Consider the following 26500-nt stretch of genomic DNA (forward strand, 5'->3'; position numbering starts at 1 on the left):
ATTAATATTTTATAATTTTTAAAGGAATAGAGAAACCTTATAAGATCTATCAGACAAATCTTCCGAACTTTAGAATTTTATAATAAATTGAAATTGGTAAAGTGTACCTGGTTTGTTAAAATCTTAGTTATAGAAATTTTAATTTATAATTTTGTGAACATTTTTTATTTTTAATTTAAATATTAAAATAAAAATATCAATATATCAAAAGGGAAAAAATATATTTGATTCGAAAATAAAACCATATTTGAATTTAAATTCTGGAAAAAACTAATATTTAAGTCATTTTAATTATATCCTATACACAATTTAATATAGAAATTGACAATAAAATTTTGCATAAATTTGTTGGGTTGATAATAATAAGAGATAGTTGAATCTATGTTTTCTATCTATTTGTAGATTTTGCTTAGTTTTTGCTTTTCAAAAGGAATAACAATAGTTAATTTTAAGTTGTTCATTAATTTTAAACTAGAAGAAATTAGAGAATTTTATTATGATATTTATTTCACAGAAATTTTATTGCGATATTTAAGTGTTTTAATTATTGTGAGGTGAGACAACATTTGACATTTATAAGTTAGGTGATCACCTAATTCAAATTAATTGCAAAAGATTTCTTATTTCAATTTAAGGTGGACTTTATTATGATATTTATTTCAGAGAAACTTCATTGCTTCAATCTCACTAATTATTGTGAGGTGAGACAACATTTTACACTTATAAGTTAGGTGATCACCTAATTCAAATTAATTGCCGAAGACTTCTTATTTTAATTTAAGGTCTTATTTCAATTTAAGGTGGATGAGGATCAGTTGATTTTTTATTTTTATTTTTTTTTAATTGAGGGCCTAGATTGATTCTCAAGAGAATATGCGTTTTATACTTGTAAGTTACGTGATCACGCAATTCATTAATTGCCCAATGCTATACTTGCCTAGATTGATTCTCAAGAGAATATGCATTTTATACTTATAAGTTACATGATCACCTAATTCATTAATTGTCGAATGCTATACTTGTAAGTTAAGAGATCATCCAATTCAAATTAATTGTCGAATGCTTCTTATTGCAACTTAATGTGGATGATGATCTGTTGAATTTTTATTTTATATTTTTAATTGAGGGCCTAAATTGATTCTGAAGAGAATATGCTCAGTACATGGTTAGCCTTATTGCTTATCAATTGGCTATAGTGTATTAAAGAGTTTGTTAGGTTGCATTGAGTTTTAATAAATTAAAAAAATTAGATTCGTGGCTCCGTGTCCACCAATTTCTTAGGGCTTTGAGATTATCCCAATTCTAATAAGTTCCTCACTATTATTTATAACATTCATTTATATATAAGCAAATTTTATTTAGCAAAATGGTCCATTACTTTTAATAAATTAAAAAAATTATATTCGTGCCACTTGGCTCCCCACCCACCAATCTCCTAGGTATTTGAGATTATTCCAATTCTAATAAGTTCCTCCATGATAAGTTTCTCATTATTATTTATAACGTTCATTTATAATTCTTTTTTTTCTTCTTAAATTAAACTTGACCCATAACCTTTTTATACATGGTTAATTAGGTAAACGTGTGCATTAGTAAGGCATTCTTTGTGTTGCAACATTTTTTTTGGTTATGTTTATGAAGCTTTCAGCTATATCAACCACATTAATATTTTTAATGTGGTTATACTAGTAGATATGACTACTCAACCACTAATCAACAAGCCCTTTATGTGAATAAATTGACCACCATTTGAAGCCATAAAACCCTAGTGGGTGCTTGCCATTATAACATCACTATGTTTACATCAATAAATGAACATCTCATGGCTATTGATTTCAAAATATAAAGGGTAGTCAATTATGTGTGGTGTAGTAATTTCAACATACAATATGATAGTTACTTTTGCATTATTGAACTTTAATTAGAAATTAATATTCAAATTTATGTAAGTGATACTTAATTATGTTGTCCAATTATTTCTAAAGAAAATACAATAGTTAATTTTGTATCATCTATATGGTCCGTTAAATTTTAAGAAAAATAATTTTGTATTATCTATTTCGTCCATTAAATTTTAAGAAAAAGATTTGTGTAAGTGATACGTATTTAAATTGCATAAAACTCTAAAACAATTCCTGTAACCACCCAAAGATATATCTGATCCCATGCTAGGATCAAGGATTTATAAAATTATATCTGATGCATGGGATCAGGGGTTTATAAAATTCCTTGTTCTTGCGGTAAATCTTATATTGGCCAAACTAGTCGTCTTTTCAAAGCTCGCATTAAGGAACATATAGTTGATACCAACCATTACGGTCTTTCAAAGCCTACCATCGTTGAACACTCTTGTAAGTCCAAACACTTGATTTGTTTTGATCAACCTAAAATCCTAGCCTTTGTTCCATTCTATAACTCTCATATTATCAGTGAAGCCCTCGAAATAGAGAAAAAACCTCATAATTTTAATAGGGAGGATGGTTACATGCTTAGCCAATCTTGGAAACATGTAATCTACCATCTCACCCCTTGATTCTTAGCCTTCCCTTGGTTACCTTCTCTACCCCTCCCTTGGTGTTATTCCCCTCTAAACCTTCCTATTCTTTTAATTAAAATCATTATAATTAATAATAAATCTTTTGATGATGATGATGGTGGTTAACATCCACTGAGACCAAATTGGTCTATCGGACCTATAATTTTCTTAGTTCTTAATTGTCTGGCTTCTCGTCTTTCTTGGCGAGATTGGTGCTATAGCTTTTTTTTTTTTTTTTTTCTCTATGGTCTTCCAACTTCCTTTATCTTGCATCTCCTTCATCTCTTATGGTTCTTGGGACATTGGTGTCTTAGCTTCGCGGTCTTTTGTGTTCGTGCTTTTGAAGATAGTCAGAGAAGAAGTTTGGTATGGGAGATTTGCTTTGCTGTTAAATGAAGATTTATTTTGTGCGGTATTCAAATCCTCATAACTGTTGATGCTTGAGGGGTTGTCGAGTTCACTTTTTCGCTGTTGGGTGGGGCTTTCCCCCTACTTGTCTTGATAGTTGTTCCTTTCTTGCCCGATTTCTTGCGATTCAAAGTTTTCTGGAGAGTATTCTTCCTTGATGACAGTGTAATGTTCTTTTTGTGCTCCTTCCCACCATGTAGATCTATGGTGATTCTTTCTAGCAAAATTTTTCTGGGAGGCTTTTGGGCAATTTTTGGCTAGATGGCCAGTCTCAAAGCATGATCGACATCTGAAAATGACACTTTCATAATTGAGTTTCTGGTTCCACACATAGTCTTTACTTGTTAGGTTTATTTCAGCTGGGAGTCCAGCGCTGAAGTCCATTTCCACACAGATGCGTGCATAGGTGGTTCTGGCATATTCCTCTGTTTCTGGGCAGTGGCAGTAGAATTTTCCAATTGCATTTCCAATGGCTTTTAGCGAGGAGAAATTCTAGAGATGCAAGCGTAGGTTTGGCAATCTCACCCAAACTGGTGCTGAGGTTATGACTGTTGTTGAGGGATCGAATGATAAGTTCCATGGCTTCATGAATAGGCCTAAGTTTTCCCAAAACCAAGGGGCGAAATCTAGAATGCATTGTCTGCTTTCAATTTATTCCTAAATTAAAATTTTGGTAATATTAACATATTCGTAATTTATTATCTTATTAATTTTAATTTTACTTTATTTATTTTTAATTTCAATTTTATTTTTATTTTGAATGGTTTAATTAATTATTATCTCTTTAATCTTTTAACTTCTTTATTTTAAATTAGTACTTATTTTAATCATCTTTCTTTAATCTTTAAATTTCATAGACAACTCCATTATAATTTTCTCTATTTTTTCATTTATTTAAAATTTGGTCCAAGTTTTTGTTATTTTTAATTAGGAATTTTATTTGAAGTTTGGTCAACAATTTTGTTAAATTTAATTATTAATTTTAAATCTCAACGTACCATTTTCTTTATTAATTAATTCTTATTTGAAATCTCCTTTTCAACTCTTTTTTTTAATAATTCATATTTTAACCTCTAATCCTTTTTAGATCTTATTTTCAATTAATAAACATTATTAATAATTTAAATTTAGATTTATTTTCCATCATTAACTTTTAACTAACTCTTATTATTTAATGCTAACATTTGGTAAAATAATTTCTAACTATTATTCCTAAATGATCTTATTAATTATATTTTTTGACATCTAATCCTAACAAAAAGCTATTTCATTTTTCGTATAGTAAGTTTTTCACATCACTTTACTAGCTCTCTAGTCCCTCTTTTAATCACTAAGTTCTATGGTCCCTGATTATGGAAAAACGAGACAGTTCTATTTTGAAAATCTTCAACAACAAGTCTAATCATTTACAAATAAACAATAATAGTTAATTTTACATCACATAAATCGTCTGTCTATTAAATTTTAACGAAAAAATGCGATAGATCTCAAAATAAAAAATAATAGCTAATTTTGTATCATCTATATCATCCATTAAATTTTAAAGAAAAGTAAGCTGCTTTAGATAAAACATATTAATAAACCTTTTTAATTCAATTTTAGCCAAACCATTCTCAAAAATACCAAAAACCATTAAAAATAGTAATTTAAATTACTGTAATTACAAAAAATACTTTACTCACCTCACTAACTATGATAGTACGACATACCACCAGCCATTATAGCGAATAAATTTTTGACAGGGATTGGTAAGGTGTGAAACATAAATGTCAGAGGTGAAAATATTAATGCAAATGCAAATAAATATAACATGGGATAGAGATATATTTACATAATATTATAAAAATAATGATGAGTAAGTCGAACACAATATGTAAAACATGATACCAAAATTAGTTATAATATAAAAGTGAGTAAAAGTTATGAAATCCACTGGGCTACTGCATTAGGAAGGCAACTTCCATATTGACCGAACAAAGGCAAGTGCCACCAGGAACAACTTTCACATTGAGAAAACTAAAACTTTTAATGTGGAAAAAGGTATTGGCGAGTGGCTACATGATATTGTTGGCAAAAGTAGCTTTATGGTTTATTCTAATCCATTTCACACATTTTCGTCTTGGAGTTTTTTTAATAATTAGTTTCATTAAATACGTTCAGCGCTGCTATGAAATCCATATACCTACTTCATGGCATTTAGAGCTCTCTGTACGAGGACACCCTGCCCGTTCAGTCGCTCGCTTGGAGAAGAGCGGGATCTGATTTGGGGAACGGATGATTGAAGGGCCAGGCGAAATATGATGAGGTGCTGGTTTCGAAACCATGGCAGTGAAACTCAGAGCAGAGAACGAGATGACATCTATTGATGACGTTACACGTTCAGTTACTTCTCTATCGACAGCAAGAACGGTAGGGTTTTGCTGTTTCTTTTAGAGTTAATCGATGCTTTAATCCATGAATTTAAGCCACAGCCGGGGCATTTGCCCTGTTCATTTAGGAAGGAGGCCACAGAGCCCGGATCCTTGAATCTGCCTGCACTGTGCGAATTGCAGATCAAGATGGTATTGGAAACATGGTTCAATCGCTTGGGAAATTCCGTGAGCAGTACCTTCAAAACGGCCATAAGGAAGGCCAGCTTCGACCCTTGGAAAAACAAGAATAGGCTGAAATCTGACAAGGTTTTGATCGGGGTTCTGGCCTTCGAGGTAGCGAATTTGATGTCGAAATTGATCCAGCTCTGGCACTCATTGTGTGAAGAGGAAATTGTTCGGATTCGAACCGAGGTCATAACGTTGGAAGGAGTGAGGAGAGTCGTGTCGAGTGACGATGGCTTTCTCCTAGGGCTTGCCTGTGCAGAGAAGCTGGACAACCTGACAGTCTTGGCCGGAGCCGTGGCTAGGCTGGGGAAGAAATGTCAAGACCCGGCCTTGCAAGGTTTTGAGCATGTTTATGAGGATTTGCTTTGTAATAACATTGATTTCAAGGGTCTTGTGTTTTCTCCGAAGGAAATAGAGAGTAAAATAAAGAAAATGGAGAAATATGCTTCCGCTACTACGAATCTTTACAGAGAGATGGAAGTTCTTGCTGATCTGGAGCAGACTTTGCGGAGAATGCAAAGCGGGGATGACGGAACTAGGCTTAAGGATGGCAGCTTGCTTTCAGTTCAGCAGAAGGTTTCTTGGCAACGGCAAGAGACGAAGTATTTACGAGAGATTTCGTTGTGGAATCGGTCCTTTGATGCAATAGTGGGTTTGTTGGCACAGACAGCGTTTACAATATATGGGAGAATCAGGTCTGTGTTTGGAGTTCCTCAATTAGATTCGTTTGCTGTGAATCAGTTGTCTACCAATTTGGATTCCTTTCCTCGCAGCCGTTCGGTATCAGCCTTGGCTTCAGGACCTTATCCGACTGAGAAAAAGGAGGTAAGGTTTTGTTCGGGACCTCTTGAGAGGGTTCCGATGGAATTGAACCCGGGTCGTAGATTGGGCCCTGTTTTGAACCGTCTGGGATCTAATAGGGTTTGGCAAGACAGGGATCGGCATACCATTGTAGGTAGCGTAAAATCTTTTGTGTCTGAAAATAAGGGGTTAATGACATGGGGATCTAGTAGTCCAGCCAGACCCTCTCAGCAATTTGTGACAAATGGAACTGATCAGTTGACAAGTCAAAATTCCTCCAATGTTGAGTCAACCGTTGGCTGTATGACGACTTCAGTCTCTGGGAACGCAGATAAGAGTGATTATCAAACACAAATGGCTGTGAATGGTTTTCACTCTGCTTCTACTTCTGGCAATGCCTTCCTTCCCCACAGTGGACAGCTGAAAACCAGTCCATTCAATGGCACAAAATGTAAATTACTGAATGCACCACCTTCAACACTTGGAGGTGCTGCTCTTGCCTTGCATTATGCCAATGTTATCATTGTCATTGAGAAGCTGGTGCAGTACCCGCACTTGATTGGTCCTGATGCTAGAGACGATCTTTATCAAATGTTACCAACTAGTCTCAGGACGGCACTCCGGGCAAGACTAAAGTCGTATGCAAAGAATATGGCTTCGACTAAGTACAATGGTGCTCTTGCAGCAAATTGGAATGACGCTTTGGGTAGGATACTGGAGTGGCTGGCTCCCCTGGCACACAACATGATAAGGTGGCAGACTGAACGCAATTTTGAGCAACAACACCTGGTCCCTAGGACCAACGTTCTTCTGCTTCAAACACTCTACTTTGCTAATCAGGTGAAGACAGAACTAGCAATCACAGAGCTTCTTGTTGGCTTAAACTACATCTGTAGATATGAGCAGGAAATCAGATCCAATGGTCATATGGAATGCGCAAACAGCCATGACTATGATGAATATTTAGAGTGGCAGTTGTGATCCTCTGATTTATCTTCCAGATTGTCAAAAGGAATGTGGGGGACTTTGAAGGTAGTCTTTCACATGGGGTTCAGATATTGTATGCCATCATGTAGTATTGGTAAGTTGACTGCTGCCAAGGGTTTTGACGCTCTCCAACCATGAAATGGTCGGAGTTCAGCATGTGGGCAACCGTTTCATCATCTGAAGGATCACATTTTATATCTTCTATTTCAAGGTAGTAGGAAAACTTTCATTGTACTCTTATCTCTGTTTTTCTCATTTGAAAGAGATGTTCAAAGCGAGTTATCTAACTCTTTTGTATTATGGAGTAACATAATATTTGTTCACCTCTTGATTTTCATCCAAGAGCAGTTATGTACAAGCAGGATAAGTTAGTTATCCTTATGTCAAATATACAATCTTAGATGATCAATTGCTATATTAGCTGTTTCTGGCAAACACTAGGGAAAAGAAACTGGGATACACATTACAGGTTGTAGCGTTGCTTGAGTATCTGGGGCATCTTTTGCAAAATATGCCTTGTAAATTGTTTTGAAAGGTCTTCTGTTGAGGTGCTGCTGAATAATGGATAACCACAAAATTAGTCTCTTGCAATCAGCTTCCTAGGGAGGCATCTAATTTGCTGGTTTGTATGGAGTTGTTTTGAACATGGGTTTCTCCTGTCAAAGTCTATTTTCTATTGTGTTTTTCGATAGGCCTGAGAAGATCCATGAAAGGATCAGCTGAATGCAGTTTAGTATTTTGTTTGCAATCAGCTGTAGACCAAATTGGCATCAATTAGTGCTTTTTATCCTTAGTGTGTATGTGATTTGCTTTCCTCGCACGGGACCAAATTTCTGCAAAACTACAGTGACATTTAATTAACCCCTGCATAAATTCTTCTTGTTTGTGCAAATATAATCAATTCAAATACCAGTGTTCTCTTCATGGGGATTTGGTAACGTGCAATTGCTTTAATGTGGTTCACTGTTATTTTTGCAGTGCTCAGAGAAGGTTGGATTTTTCAGGCAACCGTCTGCCGAGTGCTAGTAAATATCTTGTTGTGCCAGAGTACCAGCATGTTTTTTGATACTGTGTTTCGTAGTTCAATGCATATCAACATGAATACCACTCTTAAATTATATTCATAGTTCTAAGATGTACATAATGAATCATCATAAATACCCTTAGAACCAGGCAGGAGAGGGTTAGTCAATGGAGCTACAAGTCACATATACTATCTCATAATTCCTAAAGAAAACTCAACTTTTTCTTCTTGTGCCAGAGTACCAGCATGTTTTTTGATACTGTGTTTCGTAGTTCAATGCAGTTCAATGCAGATCAACATGAATACCACTCTAATGAATTATCATAAATACCTTTAGAACCAGGCAGGAGAGCGTCAGTCAATGGAGCTATAAGTCACATATACTATCTCATAACTCCTAAAGAAAACTCACTATCTCATAACTCCTAAAGAAAACTCAACTTTTTCTTGTTGTGCCAGAGTACCAGCATGTTTTTTGATACTGTGTTTCGTAGTTCAATGCAGATCAACATGAATACCACTTTTAATTTCAATGTAAATTATATTCATAGTTCTAAGATGTACATAATGAATCATCGTAAATACCTTTAGAACCAGGCAGTAATGAATCATCATAAATACCTTTAGAACCAGGCAGGAGAGGTGTCAGTCAATGGAGCTATAAGTCACATGTACTATCTCATAACTCGTAAAGAAAACTCAACTTCATCTTCATGCAAACACTGTTACCTCCTAAAGAAAACTCAACTTCATCTTCATGCAAACACTGTTACCTGGTTGCTACCTTAAATTTTTTGACATGCGCCTATGGTTGATTACCCTGTCCATGCTTTGACATAAAAATTTGAATATTAATTAGACAATGTTGGACTAGATTGGATCATTTATTTTATTGGGTATATATTTTAATATTGTTTGTTGGAAAAATTAGAGATATTATCTTGTAAGATCTATTGGACATGTTTGGACATGTTTTGGTAATTTGAGTTCAAAACTTTTTGAAGTTTTTATTTGAAACTTTGCATTGTAGTTTCCGGAGTGAAAGCTTTGTAAACGAAGTTGTTCTTCTTTGACATTGTTATTTGCAGATTGAGAGTTTTTTAACATAGTGAAGATCACTTCTAATGTAAAAGTTACGCCTTGAACTATGTTTCTTATTGAAATTACCATCATACTGAGTACATCGTACATTATTCATTTGTCGGATTATTGATTACCATGACAATGACATTGAGGTGTTACATAGAACTACTCATATTATGTGGATTTTTGAGAAGATTTTAAATGATTCCAAGCCCTAATATTAATTTGTGGATTTTTGAGAAGATTTTAAATGATTCCAAACCCTAATATAAATTAGTTTTATGTGGATTGTGGACTTTTGAGAAGATTTTAAATGATTGAAAAGCCTAATATTAATTAATTTTTATATATTTTATATCATATGTATATGTAGATCTTTGAGAAAATTTTAAATGATTCAAAACCTTCATATTAATTATAATTAACATTAATTATAAATATGAGTCCTATATCATATGTATAAATTTTAAATGATTCAAAACCTTCATATTAATTATAATTAACATTAATTATAAATATGAGTTCTATATCATATGTATATGTGGACTTTTGAGAAAATTTTAAATGATTCGAGTAATGCAAAAACAATAAGAATAAATATGAGTCCTATATCATATGTATAAATTTTAAATGATTCAAAACCTTCATATTAATTATAATTAACATTAATTATAAATATGAGTTCTATATCATATGTATATGTGGACTCTTGAGAAAATTTTAAATGATTCGAGTAATGCAAAAACAATAAGAATAGTAGGTAGACTTTTGCGAAAATTTTAAATGATTCAAAACCCTGATATTAATTAGAGGTTGAGTAATGCCAAAACAATAAGCTTATTCTTATATGACTATCAAATGATGTTAAATATGTAACTTATCCTATTGACCACTATGACATTGAATAAATGCTCGCTTTCGCCTTAACGTAATATGGAACTTATTCTTTCTTCTATGAGAAAAGAAGAGAGAAACATAATCTCATTTTGTAGTTGGTTTTTACTTTTGTTGAGTTTTCTCCAGGGACATCAGGTGTCCATGATACTACCATGATAATTTTATAGGTAGAAAGTGCATCGGATGTCCATGATAATTTTATAGGTAAATAGTGCATTGTTTACTTCTTTCATTCTAGTTTCAATTTAGTATGATAGTTCATGTCTTAAACCAATAAGATTAAATCTGAATTTAAAGCATATATCATATGAAATTTCATAATATGTTATAATAAATTTCCCTATTAGAATACTCTCAATGATTTAAAAGTAATAGGTATAATGGTTCAGGGTTATAATTAATATGATAATGATTTAAAGATATATTTATAATGATTTAAAGATTATAATTAGTATAAGTTTATGGGTCATAGAATAGATGGTGATAGGGCATTGTGTTAAGGCACTTTGTGGTGTATGGTCACTAGTTCGAAATTTTGTGGAAAATAATCTAGTCATATTAAAGGTTGGTGTGGCTTAGGCCAGGTGCAATCTACGAGTTGTTTTGACGGCTTAGATGTTCTTAGGTTGTAGCTATTCAAAGCACAAATTAAGCATGTTAGTCATCTCAAAGCTCATATAACTTGGTAAACAAAAAAATCACAATTAATATGATATTAACAATATATAATATATTAACATAAATATATTATACATTGTGTAAATATTAATAATATTGATATATTTCTGATATGCAAGTGTTAATAATTTCAATGTGTTATTTATTATGTAAATGTTAATGATACATGTTAAGGGAGAAGTGCAAGGGATTTTTTCAAATTTTTGCATGGGATTTTTGGTTAATTTATTTTAAATTAACATATACATATATATATATATATATATATATGAATGAAAATGATGAAAGTAATATCTCTTCAAAAAAATATATATATTTAATATGCTATTTCTTTCTAAATAATTATTTTGACATCTTAAAAACTATTATCTTATCAAAATAGCTTTTCTATGATTTTTAGTTTTTTAAATGTTTTTTTATAAATATCAGTGAATCTAGATTTTTTTTTTTAATTGTTTAATTTAGCAAAATCTTAGGGAGAAGGTTTGTGATTTTTTGCCCCAAGAAGTAGAATTAAGATATTCACGTGATTAGGAATAGTTTCTAACAATGAAGGAAAAGCATATGCCTTGTAGGAATATCTGCGCCCAACCTTACAATTGAATCTTAGTAATATTGTAATCATAGGAGACTTTGTCATACCATTTAGCACGTGGTAATGGGTTCCTCTCCCCCGTATTTAAAATTGGGCCTAATCTTCAAAAGAATCTGGTCTCTGTTGCAAAAAATGGAATCTTTTTTTGACTTATCTTATTCTTTGAATTAACAATAAGTTGGTTGATTTCCGTACTAATTAAGGAGCAACCTCGATTATTGATGTTATTCTAGTAAATGAGAGGGAGGACCTCTCAAAGTATTCCTTAGTATAATGGTTAAGAGCAAAAGGAATGGGGGGTGTATGATCCATGTGCACTGAGACATGTGAAAGCATGCATGATTGGGGTAAGATATTTCCTTCGAGGTATAGAATGGATGAAGGGGATGTAGTGTCCCTATCGCTAATGTTTGGATAGGTACAAGGGAATTTAACCCAACTTTGTGCTTGGGGAATACATAGTTTCAATGATTTATAGAGATGTACTTAATAGGTGCATAGGGAGGCATGTGGTTTGTGTGCCCTTGGATAGTGAAGGTGATGGATTGTTAGTAGTGGTGCTCCAATACCCTTGTGGGTGGGGAACTCTGATCTCATCTCTTCGATTAATTGTACTATTAAGTGTGTCTACCTTTATGAGATTAAGCAAGAGGGATGGCCTCTACCCAATGTGTGATAGGGAAAGTAGTAAAATACAATTGAAGTGTTAGGAGATATGATCTGTAGAATAAAGTTGGTGACTCAGAGGTGGATTTGGTGGTCAACGATGTTGATCCTCTTGTGTTGTTATCTATATTAGCATCGAATGTTAAGGTGTTTAACTATGAACTACGAACGAAACCCCATTCCAATTCAGGTCTGAGCATTGATAACAAAGTGGCAGGGGAAGGCCATTTTAGTGGATTAGTTTATTTTCCTTTTCCCTCCTTGAAGAATGAGGATATCACTAGCTTTGAGTGGAAGTAAAGAGCATCTCAAGAGAAAACTAGTGATCTAAAAACAAGATTGGGTACTTTCTTGGTCTAGCTGACTTTTATTCAATGGTGGAATGTAAATCAATTGGGACATTCGCTCAGTGGAAAGACTAGAGCTTGGGTTACAGATTGGAGGAGGTTGTTAGAATTTTTGGACTGATGAGGAAGAAGGATCTAGAAGTCAAGAAGGAGGAGATTCTACAACTTCAATTGTGGTAGAATGAATAGTCACGTGCTTGTCAACAACTATGGAGCTATTAGTGGACTATCAAATGTTGATGTGAATAGTTGAGGAGGAGATTCAATATCTAAAGCGCCGGATTGAGGAACTACAACATGAACCAAAACAAAGCCAACAACACTCACTCCCCTTCAATAATTGATCTCTTGAAATTAAACTTGTAATTATTAATTTGAATGTAGTTTTCCCTCACTAGTGGTTCCCATAAAGAAACATTCTTCTTAATCAAATTAATAACTAAATTTTGTTTAACTATAAAGATATGTAATATAATAATACATTATCAAATGTAACATTCTTCATAAGTGTTTTTTTATTAAGGAAAGATAGTCCCAAGTTACTATTTGACAATTTTTTTTTATTAGCTCAGATTTATTTTAACTCTGGATCTACCAAGTGTCAAGAGAGATCAAATTTCTTTTCACTCTAAAAGAGGTTTGCATCTCAAGAGATTTGATCCCTCTCGCCCTTTTGTATATCTGGAGTTAAGATGGATTTAGAATGGTTTAACATCCCTCTTTAAATAGACTATATTCCACATGAATACCATGGGTTGTAATAAATCTGGAATTCAAAAACCACTAGTAATAATTTATAAAGATTTAATAAAAATATATATATTTTTTTTGTTCGACCAAATTAAAAAGTTTGCAGGACATTACATTACATCTCTATCCTTCTAAGCTATAAAACCCTCTCAATGCAATAATAAACATTAAGGTCTTTTAAAGAAATATAACTTATCAAACTATGAAGTAAATTTGTAACAAACATTAATGTAAAAAAATAGAAGAAAGAAAGATAACTTTTTTTTTTGATAAGTAAGAGACGAACCTTCTATTACTCTGATTAAATTACATAATATGCAGAGTGCCCTAGACAGCAGGGGCGACAAAAAACCAGGGATCGAAGCTCAAAGAGGTTTCTACAAGTAGCTCAAAGTGGTTCCTCCTACATCCACTAGACAGACCCAGAGGCCACAATAAAAAGTCTACGAAACTGAATCCTCGCCGTTGAATACATAACCCCGATCCAACGGCCAACAATCAAAGGGACCCAAAAAGGGAACCACAATCGTGCAATAAGCATAACCAATTTTAGCCGTTGAAAGCAAAGTCCCGAAACAACGGCCAGCGGGGATATCGCATATACGAGAAGCATGGAGGTTAACCGCGCGATGAGAGTGGTTTTCTATCACCTCTTGTTGCCATGTGTTACCCCCTGAGTGGAATCGCATGCATCTTCCACAATACCAGATACCAACCATGTCTCGCGCGATATACCACATAAGCTTTCGGGGTTTTGTGTTCATGGTTTCGCAGAAAGCCCGGGGCCCATACAGAGACCCACAATGGACCCCACTGCCCCTTGCACACGGACCCGACCGCAACTCTAAACTGGGTCCAATAAACAGCAACAAGTCCGGAACTCTAAGGTGACAAGTACGACCCATCTCAGTCGTTGAATACATAATCCCGATCCAACAGTGATCAGGGATATCACACAGACGAGAAGCGTGGAGGTTAACCGCGCGATGAAAGCGGTTTTCTCTCACCTTTCGCTACCACGTGTTACCCACCTAGTGGAATCACATGCACCTACCAAAATACCAGATACCATCTGAGTCCCGCGCAAAATACCACTTATGGTATTAAGATCGTGGTTCTGCAAAAAAGCCAGAACATTCCCGTAGACCTTGTTGAGCCTTCCGCCTGGAGTCGCCAACATAAAGTCGCTGAGCCAAATATACCCAGGCAGTCTGTTCTGCATCATTTCCTAACTTGAAACCTTCATCATTCATCCAAAAGTTAACAAAATTGTGGAGAGCAACCATATCCCAAAATCGTAGACAAATTAGGTGATATCATCCTCACTCTTGTCTCCCGAATCCCTTCAATCAACATTGTTCATCCATAAATCCCAATATTTGGTTGCCAGTGTGAAACAGTCCTCTTGCAGTGTCCCTTCAGGTAACAACTCCCATGCATGCCGAGAATCCATGTCCTTATTGGCCACACCTTCATTTGCCAACCAATTTGCAAGCATATTTGCCTTCCTTCTAACATGAACAAATCTAATTGTTTTAAGAGTCTGCAAGTGAGAGTGGATACGGTGAAAAATTTGCAGTAGCTTCCAGTGCTTCGACACTTTATCTGGCGAAGTTCCATTGTCAATCTTCTTGGCTACTCTGATGATTAAATCCGAATTTGCTTCAATGATAACATTATGTAAATTTGCCTCCACCAGGATTTCCAAGCATTGATCTAAACCTAGAAGTTCAGCAATGTTATTGGTACTCTTTTCCAAGTTGTAAGGCCCTGATACCTATTATTAGAGTCTCAATCTATTATACACTAACAGATCTATTTTCTTATGGTTTAAAAAAAAAAACTTGCTGACCTTCTTACATAGATTTAAACATTTAACATCTTATCACTTTATCGTAAGCAACATAAATTAAGGTGAGCATTCCATTGATATCAACTTAACAAGAGTAATCCATGGAAAAATACCTGTTCTGGCGGTTGATGATGATACTTTTGTCTGATAGCTCCAGCTGAACGCTCCCTCTGGCCGACCCAACCGGATTTACCTCCCATCCAACTAGGAAATAAATTCCTAGCCCAGGAAACCTCCACAGGTTCCCTAGCCCTCCGTGCCCAAGTCCAACCAGATATAGTGTGTCCTCAAGAAGAATGTGCAAAACTAGATAATGATGCTTTCCTCCTCTCAAACCCAAGAAACCTCCACAGGTTTCCAAGGTCTCCCAAAATCATAACAAGGCCAAACAATCACAATCAACCCCCACAATCCTAAGCAAAACTCCCACTCCCCTTTTCTTTCTTCCCCCTTCCCTTTTTATACACTCTTTCCTCAACCACCTCTCATTAATGTCATTAACTCTCACCCATCCTTGGTTGACTTCTCTTCTAAGCTAGGAGTACATTTGGAATTGTGATATGAATATAAAATTGAGAATTTAATGGGAAAGGATCATGTCTTCTCCCAAGTAAATCTGAAAAGTACATTGGGAATGTGAAGTGTAATTACATGGAGAGGACCATGTCTTCCCTTAGTAAATGTGAGGGTACATTGGGGATTGTGAAATGAATAAATATATATTGATGATAAGATGGAGAGGACTATGTCTTCTCCCAAGTAAATGTGAGGGTACATTGGGGATTGTGAAATGAATAAATATATATTGATGATAAGATGGAGAGGACCATGTCTTCTCCTTAGTAAATGTGAGGGTACATTGGGGAATGTGAAATGTGCTTACATGGAGAGGACCATGTCTTCTCCTTAGTAAATGTGAGGGTACATTGGGGATTGTGAAATGAATAAATATATTTTGAATTAATGGAAAGAGACCACATCCTACACAATATTCAAATTGAGAAGGCAAGTGGGGAATTTGAATAATGGAAATCATAAATTTATTTTAGACCAATATTTCTCAATATTTTCAGATAATATTAACACAATTTGTAGGATAAGAAACAAGTGGGGCATTACATACACCCCTCCTTCAGAAAACTTCGTCCCGAAGTTAGAATGAAAAGATACAAGGAGTTTGAAAGCATAGCAAACCAGAGAGAGTTATAGCATTAAAATTCGATAAGTCAGACAATGGCATTACTTCCCATCAAGAGTCTCCAACTGATCTTTATCTTCCTATCCACCCTGGCCTACTTCCGTTCCCACCCTATCCGTCCTCTGTTGCCTTACCAGTGGCAAAGGCCATACTGACCACTGATAAAACCGACATGGTGGGAGCGTCGAATGCCTCGACCAAACTTTCCCCAGCAGGAATCTGGCAATCGTCATCACACGTCTAGGGGGAGCGTTCAGCTGTCCTCCCCACGATTCCAGGTTTCGGAGGATACACGGTGGGAAACACCTCCACCCCTCCTTCAGAGCACGGACCACACTACAGAGCTGGTTGGACTTGTCATCGAATAATCCAGTCAGGTCGTCTTGCCACCTGTCATTTGCATTTTTTTTTTTTTTCTTGTGTCATAAGAGTGCATATCAAGTAGATACCAATGAAGTAAAATAATGTACATTATACCTTCCTCATGAGATGTCTCATCCTTCCCTCTTGGCTATCACATAGTTCTCTTCCCCTGCGGGTTAGCCTCTCATTCGTGCATTTATATAACAACAAGACATATAATCATCACATTACTAAGTCTAGTATCCATGTGTCAATCTAAGAATTCTCGCTAAGTCATTCATTTAAATAAATCATATCCACTTGAGCTATATATGAACCAAAGTAATTCTGATAAGTTACGCACTAGATAGTCCATCACTAAGTGAGTCATACATGTAGTCCATACATCAACCATTTCTATCATTAATATCAAATCTATCAACTGATTCATATAAGTAGTTTTATGTGTCAACCAAATGCATCAATATTACATAATGTTCATAAATAAATAACATGGAAATAGGATCTTAAAATAGGTAGCTATCTAAGTCAAAATAGGCATCACAGATGCTCAAAAAGTGAGGGGTAGTCACGATGCATAGTCTCTGCATCCTCCCAGGTAGCAGATCCTGGGCTATACTTGTCCCACTGGACCTTAACTTGGTCCACTGTGCGACATCTGAGCTGTCGAACCCTACGGTCCAATATGCGTAATGGTTCTACCATTACGGTTCCCATGTCCGAGACCTGCAAGTCCTGCCAATCCAGTTTGTGAGATTCATCAGAAACATAATGTCGTAAAACAGATACATGAAAAACATCATGAGTTTTATGCAAATGGGGCGGCAGTACAAGACGATAGGCAACTGGTCCAATCTTCTCCTTGATCCTAAAAGGTCCTACGAACCGAGGTGACAATTTCGTCCCCTTCCCAAACCGGATGGTGCTTTTGTTGGGCCGGATACGAATAAAAACTTGGTCCCCTACCTCATAACTGCGATCAATCCTATGTGAATCAGCATAGCTCTTCTGTCTATCCTGTGCTTCCTTTAACCTTTGCCGAACCTGCTTTACCTGTTCCTCCATTTCTTGAACTAATTCTGGGCCAACTATCACTCGGTCCTCCAACTTTTCCCAACTCAACGGCGTCCTGCAAGGTCTTCCATATAGAGCTTGATAAGGAGGCATCCCGATTGAACTATGATAACTGTTATTATAGGCAAACTCTACCAATGGTAAGTACCTTTCCCACTGAGTCTGATTATCCATGACGTACATCCTAAGCATGTCCTCCAGAACCTGATTTACTCTTTCGGTCTGCCCATCTGTTTCTGGATGATATGCAGTGCTTAGGTTTAACTGAGTTCCCAGTGCTGACTGCAAACTTGTCCAAAACCTAGATGTAAATCGGGAGTCTCTATCAGAAATGATCTTTGTGGGCAATCTGTGCAGTCGGATAACTTCATTGACAAACACTCGCGCCACATCCGTAACATCATAAGTGTCCCTTACTGGGATGAAATGGGCACTTTTGGTCAATTTATCAACTATAACAAATATAGCATTGTGCCTCTGGGAAGTGAGTGGCAAACCCACCACAAAATCCATGGAAATTACTTCCCATTTAGATGTAGGGATGTCATGAGGTTGTAGGAGTCCTGCTGGATGGCGATGATTAGCCTTCACTCGCTGACATTCAAGACATTTGGCGACAAACTGGACTATGTCATGCTTCATGCCTGCCCAAAAGAAGAGTTTCCTTGCGTCTGCGTACATCTTCTTTACCCCAGGATGTGCACAATAGAGTGCTCTGTGAGACTCTCTGAGGATGGTTTCTCTTATACCCCCTTCCTTAGGTACGTACATTCTCCCTTGGAATCTCAATAGCCCATCTGATTCAAGGACATATCCTTCAAACTTTGGTTCTATCTGTTTCCCATTTTGGATAGCTGAGATGACTTTTAAATACCAACTATCTTCAAAGAATTTCTCCAATATCCGCTCCCTTAAATTTACCCTTAAGGCTACTAGGGAGAAAGTTCGTGGCCTCCTGCTTAATGCATCCGCCACTACATTCTCCTTTCCCTTGATGTATGAGATTTCAAAATCATACTCACTCATGAATTCGCTCCATCGCCTTTGTCTGGCGTTCAAATCCCTTTGAGTGAAGAGATGCTTCAGGCTTTGATGATCTGTTCTTAACTCAAATCTTCTCCCAATGAGGTAGTGTCTCCATAGCTTCAAGGCTAACATCACTGCTGCCAATTCTAAGTCGTGGGTAGCATATAACTCTTCATGCTTCTTCAATTTCCTAGAAGCGTAAGCTATTACTCCGCCTTCTTGCATCAATACTGCACCCAATCCCTGCGTCGACGCATCGGTGCAGACAATGAAGTCTTTTGTCATGTCTGGTACTTGAAGGATCGGTGCACTAGTTAGTAACCTCTTCAGCTCTGTGAATGCAGTGCCACATTCATTTGTCCATTCATACCTAACCCCCTTTCGCTGTAATGTGGTGATGGGTTTTGCAATCCTTGAAAACCCTTCCACAAACCTGCAATAATACCCAGCTAGCCCCATAAAGCTACGTACCTCATGGGCATTTTTTGGTACTGGCCAATCCATTATGGCCTTCACCTTTTCCGGGTCAACTGAAATCCCTTCTCCTGAAATGATGTGCCCAAGGTAATGGACTTTCTTCTGAAAGAAGGAACACTTTGACAATTTCCCATACAATTGATTTTCCCTTAAACAAGTCAATACTACCCTTAGGTGCTTTTCATGCTCCTTTTCATTCTTGGAATATATAAGAATGTCATCAAGGAAGACTTGCACGAATTGGTCCAAATACTTCCTGAACACACCATTCATGAGGCTCATGAATACTGCTGGTGCATTAGTTAAACCGAATGGAACAACTACGAACTCATAGTGCCCAAATCGAGTTCGAAATGCAGTTTTTGAGATGTCTTCCTCCTTTATCCTCAATTGGTGGTACCCAGATCGTAGATCGATTTTTGAGAAGACCGCTGCCCCCTTCATTTGATCAAATAAGTCATCTATTCGAGGTATTGGGTACCTATTCTTTATCGTGGCTCTGTTTAAGTCTCTATAATCTATGCATAGGCGCAGGGAACCATCCTTCTTCTTGACAAAAATTACTGGTGCTCCCCAAGGGGAAATACTAGGTCTGATCAATCCCAAGTCTAAGAGCTCTTTTAACTGCATCTGCAACTCACAAAGCTCTGGAGTTGTCATCCTATAGGGTGTCTTAGATATTGGTTCTGCACCTGGTTTCAGATCAATGGTGAAATCAATCTCTCTTACAGGAGGTAATCCAGGCAATTCCTCTGGAAAAACATCCTTGAATTCAGCCAAAACTGGATGTTGATCCAGGGAAGGTCCTTTCTGGTCACTTACAGTCTTGACCAAATACAGTTTGCAACCTTCTCTGAGACAACGTTTTACCTTCATCATAGATATGAATCGTAGGGACACTCCCCTCTTGATTCCACAAATCTCAATTGGCCTACCTTCATCATCTAAACATATCACCTTCTTCTTGAAACAGTCTACCAAAGCTCGATGAGCTTCAAGCCAGTCCATTCCAACAATTACATCATACGTTCCCAATTCTGTGACGTATGCCTTCAACTTAGTCATACACACCCCGAGGTTTACCTGACATTGGTCAACACTAGGCCCTACTGCTTGTTTTATTCCAGAAGCCATCTCAACTTGTTTAAAGTCATCGTGCTCATAGGTTGCCAGCCCACATTTTTCTAATGCAACTGGTGAAATGAAACTATCTGTAGCACCAGAGTCAAACAAAATTTTAACTTTTACTTTGTTTATCATACCTGAGGTTTCTACCACGGCAGACTGGTGTTCAACTTGCTGATTGTCAACTGCGGCATAGATTCGGTGGTGGCTACCTGCTCCCCCTATTGGTTCTTTTCCCTCTCTTCTGTTGTCACTGGTTCGAAACTCTGGGCAGTGCCGCTGGTAATGAGGTCCTCCGCATCCCCAACAAGTGATGCGTGGTGGACCTTGAACCGAATGATGTGGAGTTCTTTGGAAAGAGTTTCTTCCCCTGGAACCCCTACCCCCACTTGTTGTTCCTCGCCTATGACTTTGATTTGTACGCGCCCTTGAAATTGTGGGTGAAGCTGCACTAGAAACCATGGAAATTCCTACTGTTGGTGTTCTAGGTATAACCCTGTTTCCATATGGTGGTGGCCTCCGACTTCCCCCCCTTGGGAAGGTACGAGGGGCCTTCCCCATAAACCCTGTTTGACGTGGAAAGATGGCTCTGCCTTCACCCTTTAAATCTAGGTGTTCTTCGACATAACGAGCCTGTTCTACAGCTTCTGCAACTGAGGATGGTTTCCACATCTGTACCATTGCCCTAATCTTAGGTCTCAATCCATACATAAAACGATCCGCTTGGCGCTGATCAGTATCCATGTAGGAAACGTACTTGACTAATTCCATAAATCGAATTTCATATTCTTCTACAGTACGGCCTCCTTGTATCAGGGCATGGAAGGCTCCTACCTGTTGTTCTTCATAATATGCTGGTAGGTATTTCTTCCTAAACCTCTCCTCAAACAATTCCCAAGTAACTGTGTCTGGAGTGAGGTGCAGTTGACGCTCCAAGTTACCCCACCAATTCAGAGCACTATCTCTGAGTTGGAATATTGCTATTTTGGCTTTGGAATTGGAATTGTAACACCTTAGTGCGAAACACCTTCCCATCCCCTCTAACCAGGCTTCTGCACGCTCACTGGCACGACCTCCTGGAAATTCTGGGAGTTTAATCTTTTGGAGCTCTCTAGTAATGTCCTCAACTGGAGGTCTTCTATCATAGTCTCTAGATCCCTCGGGGTTCCCTAACCCTGATGAAGGGTGTTCCCCTTCCATTTCATTTGTTTGGCGTCCTCTTAAGGTTTCATTAATTGCTTCCAAGGAACGCAGGATGAGAGTCAATTCTGGTGAAGGTAATGGGTTATTTGAAGGAGGTCCTTGTGAAGACTCCCCGGGCCCTTGGTTCCTTCGCGTCCTCACCATTTTGATTTGTTCAAAATCTGTTCAATATCTAAGACTTATTAATCCATCCTAGGACTTGTCTCTCTTAGATGACTCACATACTGGCTTTCAAAAATACTCATATAAAATGAAATTTTGAACCATTCTTGTGTACTCACCAATAAACCATTAATCCTATTTACATATAAGCAAAAACTCTCAACAATATTTCTTTCTTAGACATAGATGTATCAAAACCATTCGAGGCACAATGAACATAATATTCACCTTTGAAGCTGAGTAGGGAAACCAACTCCAATAGTTGTTGAGATTTTAATTGGACAATCTTTTGATTTTAGTTCTTTGGCTCTTTGAGCATACACTCCTCCCCTTTTATATATATATAAAATAATAATATCAAATATCATTAATATTTTCCATTTAAATGTGAACATATAATGATACTAAATTGTTTGAGATAACTAAATAAAATATATTTCTTCCCTAAATATCCATAATATCCTTTAACTGTATATTATTACATCTAACTAATAATTAACTTTAAATTTCCTTTCTTTACTGCATATTTAATAATTCTACCCTATAGTTTTATAAATATCTAATTTGGCTTATAGGAAACCTCATATCTTATATAGTTTGAGATATTGTATTATATACCTTTGAACTATGAAGATGTCCGCAATAATGTTTTACATTGCTTCTACCCCAACCAAGTACTTGGCAATTTATTGTTTTGATCTCAAGCAAATGCGTAAACTTGCCCTGCAATCCATGAGACATATATAGGAAGCTACCACATCGGTTAGAGTTGGCAAGGAATTTTTAGTGTACTTTAGAAATGATTTTAGAATTACTTTGCTTTTATTTTACTATGAGTGGGCATTTGTGTGCTTGTTGTGGCTCCCACACTTTTTAAGTGTTTTTATTGGCGTGAAACAAACGCTGCTAAGTTGAAATGTGTAAGAAACATGGGCCTGCATTTTCAAATCATGAAATTCCCTTGAAATGTTTCAAGATGTTTGAAATGTGTTCCAGCACTTTCGGTGTAGAAACGAGAGGTGGGGTGTGGTGGCATTTATCAAAGTTAGGTAGCTAAATGCCTACGTGATAGACATAAAGGGAAGTTTCATGTTTTTATGCCAACTCCCGAAAGAACCACAACAAGTTTTGTGTATCTTTTGCATTACATTGCTCGAGATTACATGGCTGTTTAAAAAGAGGAAAAACACTTACTAGTGTAGTTTTATAAACCAATTAAGAATACAGATCTCAAGATACAGATCCAGATAGATTACATGGCTGTCTAAAAAGAGGAAAAACACTTACTAGTGTAGTTTTATAAACCAATTAAGAATACAGATCTCAAGATGCAGATCCAGATAGATTACATGGCTGTTTTAAAAAGAGGAAAAACACTTACTAGTGTAGTTTTATAAACCAATTAAGAATACAGATCTCAAGATACAGATCCAGATAGTGTCTCAAGATAGTGTCTTAGGAAAGTGCAGATACAGAATGCTTTTAAGTGAGCTAGATCTCTATGCTGACCATAAAATTCGTTTCAGACAAAATATTTGACATGGTTTCTGAAACTAGATTGATCGGCCATTTGGGACATGGACAAGATATTATGGGCAGTGATTGTTTGAGATCTCAAGATAGGTGTAGGAGCTTGTCTCAGAAGTATGTTCCAAAGACATTTGGAGAATTGGTTGGGCACAATTTAGCTGCCCAGGCTCTCATGAATGCTATAGTGAGAGGAAAGATTGCTCCAGTTTATGTGTTCCATGGTCCTCAAGGAACAGGTAAAACATCATGTGGTAGAATATTTTCAGCAGCCATGAACTGCCATTCTCTGGATCTGTCACATCCTTGTGGACTCTGTTGTTCATGTTTAACTCAAAGTCTTGGTCAGATTTTAGATGTAAAAGAAATTGGTGGCATTGGCTCCCGTCATTTGAGACTTTTCAGATAGCCCTTGACAACGTGGAGGGCATCGCTGAGACTTTATCGATTGTAAGCCATGACAGGTATTTTGAAAAAAAATGAATAATATAGTAGATGGAATAAGGTTTTGCCACGTAAAACAAATTTTTGCCCCCTTTTCCCTTCACTTGTTTGCTAATTTATTTCCAGGTGTGTCACCTAGAGATTGCCAAGGTAAGGATGATTCCTTGATTAAAAAGTGTAAGGAAATGCTGATCAGTATGTCAAACACCATGGTGCTTGGTGTGAGACCTGGGTACACTACAAAACAGCTTGATAATACCAAAGGGATATATTTAAACAGTGATTCACATATAGAATGACGATAAAGCTGCATATAACTTCACAAATTATATGACTACTCTTTCACTCAACATTCCTTCCATTGCAGATTTACAATAGTATGATTGCGTGGTAGGAATGAACAGGACAACAAAAGTGATTGACATAAAAGGGAATCCACTTTGAAAAATACATGCATGTGATTAAGAAGAATACAATTAAATGGGTGTCAGCCACTGAAGCTTAATTTATACAACTATTCACTAGATAAATATCAAAGCTCAGCTGCTAATACCTCTAACATGTTACGAGAGGATATATGACAGAAGGATAATAGTATTTTCATGACCGATGCTAAAGATGCACAAGAGATATCAAAACGGTTTAATACGGCTAATGGCAAGTCCCAAATATGTTAAATGGAAGTCAACCAAAAAAGTCTCGTATGCCTAGTTTCGTTCTTGTGTGCTCTGAAAACCAACAATCCACAGTGTAATATTATACAGTTGTCTCGTATGCTAGGTTGAATATAGAGGAATGTTATCCAGGTGGAAATAGTATTATCATACAATGAATTCCAAAATAGTTGCCTGCAATGTCCTATCTATATGTTTTTAATTCACGTTTCCTCCGTGCAAAAGAAATGGCTGCAGCTTTCAATTTATCCATCCTCTGACCATCTTGTAAAGCCTTTTAAAATACCCTTTCATTTTTTTTTGTTTTTGAGTGCAAAACACATGTTTCAGTCTAATTTCAGTTCTTGAGGGTGGGAGTTTTGGGATAACCTAGTGACAAAGCATTGCATTGGGTCTTCCGATTTCTCCAGATCCACAAAACCTAGATAATTTCTGAATCTTTCCTTCCGACTACATTCATAAGGATCCACCGGTCATTCAGTTCTTTGCAACCAGACTACAGAGCTTCAATATCGCCCAAACACAAAGTTGAGAATAAATACAAATTTCACAAACGTGCAAAAATAACCTCAAATATAGAAATTCCTTAGTAAATAAACATAACTGGAAAATCACAGAACCAGAAAACCAAATCAAGGAGCCAAAAGACATGACCGACAGGCGAAGGAGCTTAAAAGAGAAACAGAATATACATGCGGAATGTTGGAAGCAGATTCTGGACTATGAAAATTGCTACATCTACATGCTGGGTCGGTGAAATCAGAGAGTGTTAAAGAAATATTTGGACAAGTTCACTAGTTATGTCAACCGAAGAAATCCTGGCTGCAGACATTTCACCCGGCTAGACAAGAGAAAGAAATTAAAAGTAGTGGGTGATTTATAGAATAAACACGAGGGGATCAGTACAAGCAACTCCAACGAAATTCAAGTGAACAAACAGGAAAGGAAAAATGAAAAATCTGAAATGATGATAAATTTGAGTAAAATAATTACAAAAAGAAAGGCCAAGCAAGAATTTCAAACACGCGCAATCTAAAAAGCAAATGGAATAAGATAGAGAGATATAAGAATAGGCAGATGAAAAAGGAGAGTTGAAGGACAACCAAACATAGTGCTTTCAGTTCAAGTGAAAGACAAGTAGCAAAAACGTTGCTTCTAAGAAGGAACACAGAATTAAGCAACCAAGTCAGTCTAATAAGGCCTGCAGGTTCTGCGTGATCCCACCCAACCTATTCAAGATAGTTCCATTATCCATACATGACTAGAAGATGAAGAGGGCAGGAGCATGGACAAGGCAAGGTTATTTTCATAAAATAGATAGCCATCCCTGGGCGCATATATATGTTGGGATGGGGAAAGTGTGGGTGTCAATGAAAATCAGAGACTAAGAGAAGAAAGGTCAGTAGGAAGGACTATCCACTTTCCTTCATCAACGTATGCCAAGATTGCTTTCAAAATGTTTTGCAGCGGGATACCCAGTATCTATTATTTAGACTTGAAAACTTCTTGATTTCTGAAATTCTATAGTTACTGCCAAAAAAAATATGTGGAAGAGACAGTCGTTTAATTTTCAGAAGTTAATTTGATTGTGACTCGCTGGGAGAATTGGCATGGGATGCAGAGTCGCAGACCCATTGAGGTAAAATTCCATCTTCCTGCTTTCTCAGTCATATATGGTTTAAAAGGCATTACCCACGCCAAAAGGTTTCTCAATCCAGACGCTGGCTTCGGGATGCAAGTCCCTATGATGATGTGTCATGTTCAGTGCTATGTCCTACAGGCCGTCTTCGGCTTGCAGTTCGTCGTGGCAAGCTATGATACTACAGTGACATATCCCTGTGTTTGGAATTCGTCCCACATTAATAGTCCCCTCTCCTTCTGAGTGTGTGTTTAAAGTGTACAGTTGGTTGCCTTGTCAGACAGATTTGAGTTTGGAAAATGCACATTCGACTCGGTTCAAGTTATCAGCGAATTTGAACAAAACCTGAATCTTTAATTAAAAATAA

The 26500-nt window shown here is 36.6% G+C and overlaps 1 protein-coding gene across 1 annotated transcript; it reads left to right on the forward strand.

The window, feature by feature from the left end:
* Window positions 1–5029: 5029 nt before the first annotated feature.
* LOC149218354 (uncharacterized) lies at window positions 5030–8241 on the forward strand. The gene has a single exon (XM_089383913.1). The coding sequence runs from the start codon at window positions 5503–5505 to the stop codon at window positions 7321–7323; it is 1821 nt and encodes a 606-aa protein (XP_089240039.1). The 5' UTR covers window positions 5030–5502; the 3' UTR covers window positions 7324–8241.
* The last annotated feature ends 18259 nt before the right edge of the window (window positions 8242–26500 follow it).

This window comes from Pinus tabuliformis, chromosome Q (assembly GCF_031772625.1).
Source record: "Pinus tabuliformis cultivar Carrire ecotype Pingquan chromosome Q, CPIR1, whole genome shotgun sequence".
NCBI lineage: Eukaryota > Viridiplantae > Streptophyta > Pinopsida > Pinales > Pinaceae > Pinus > Pinus tabuliformis.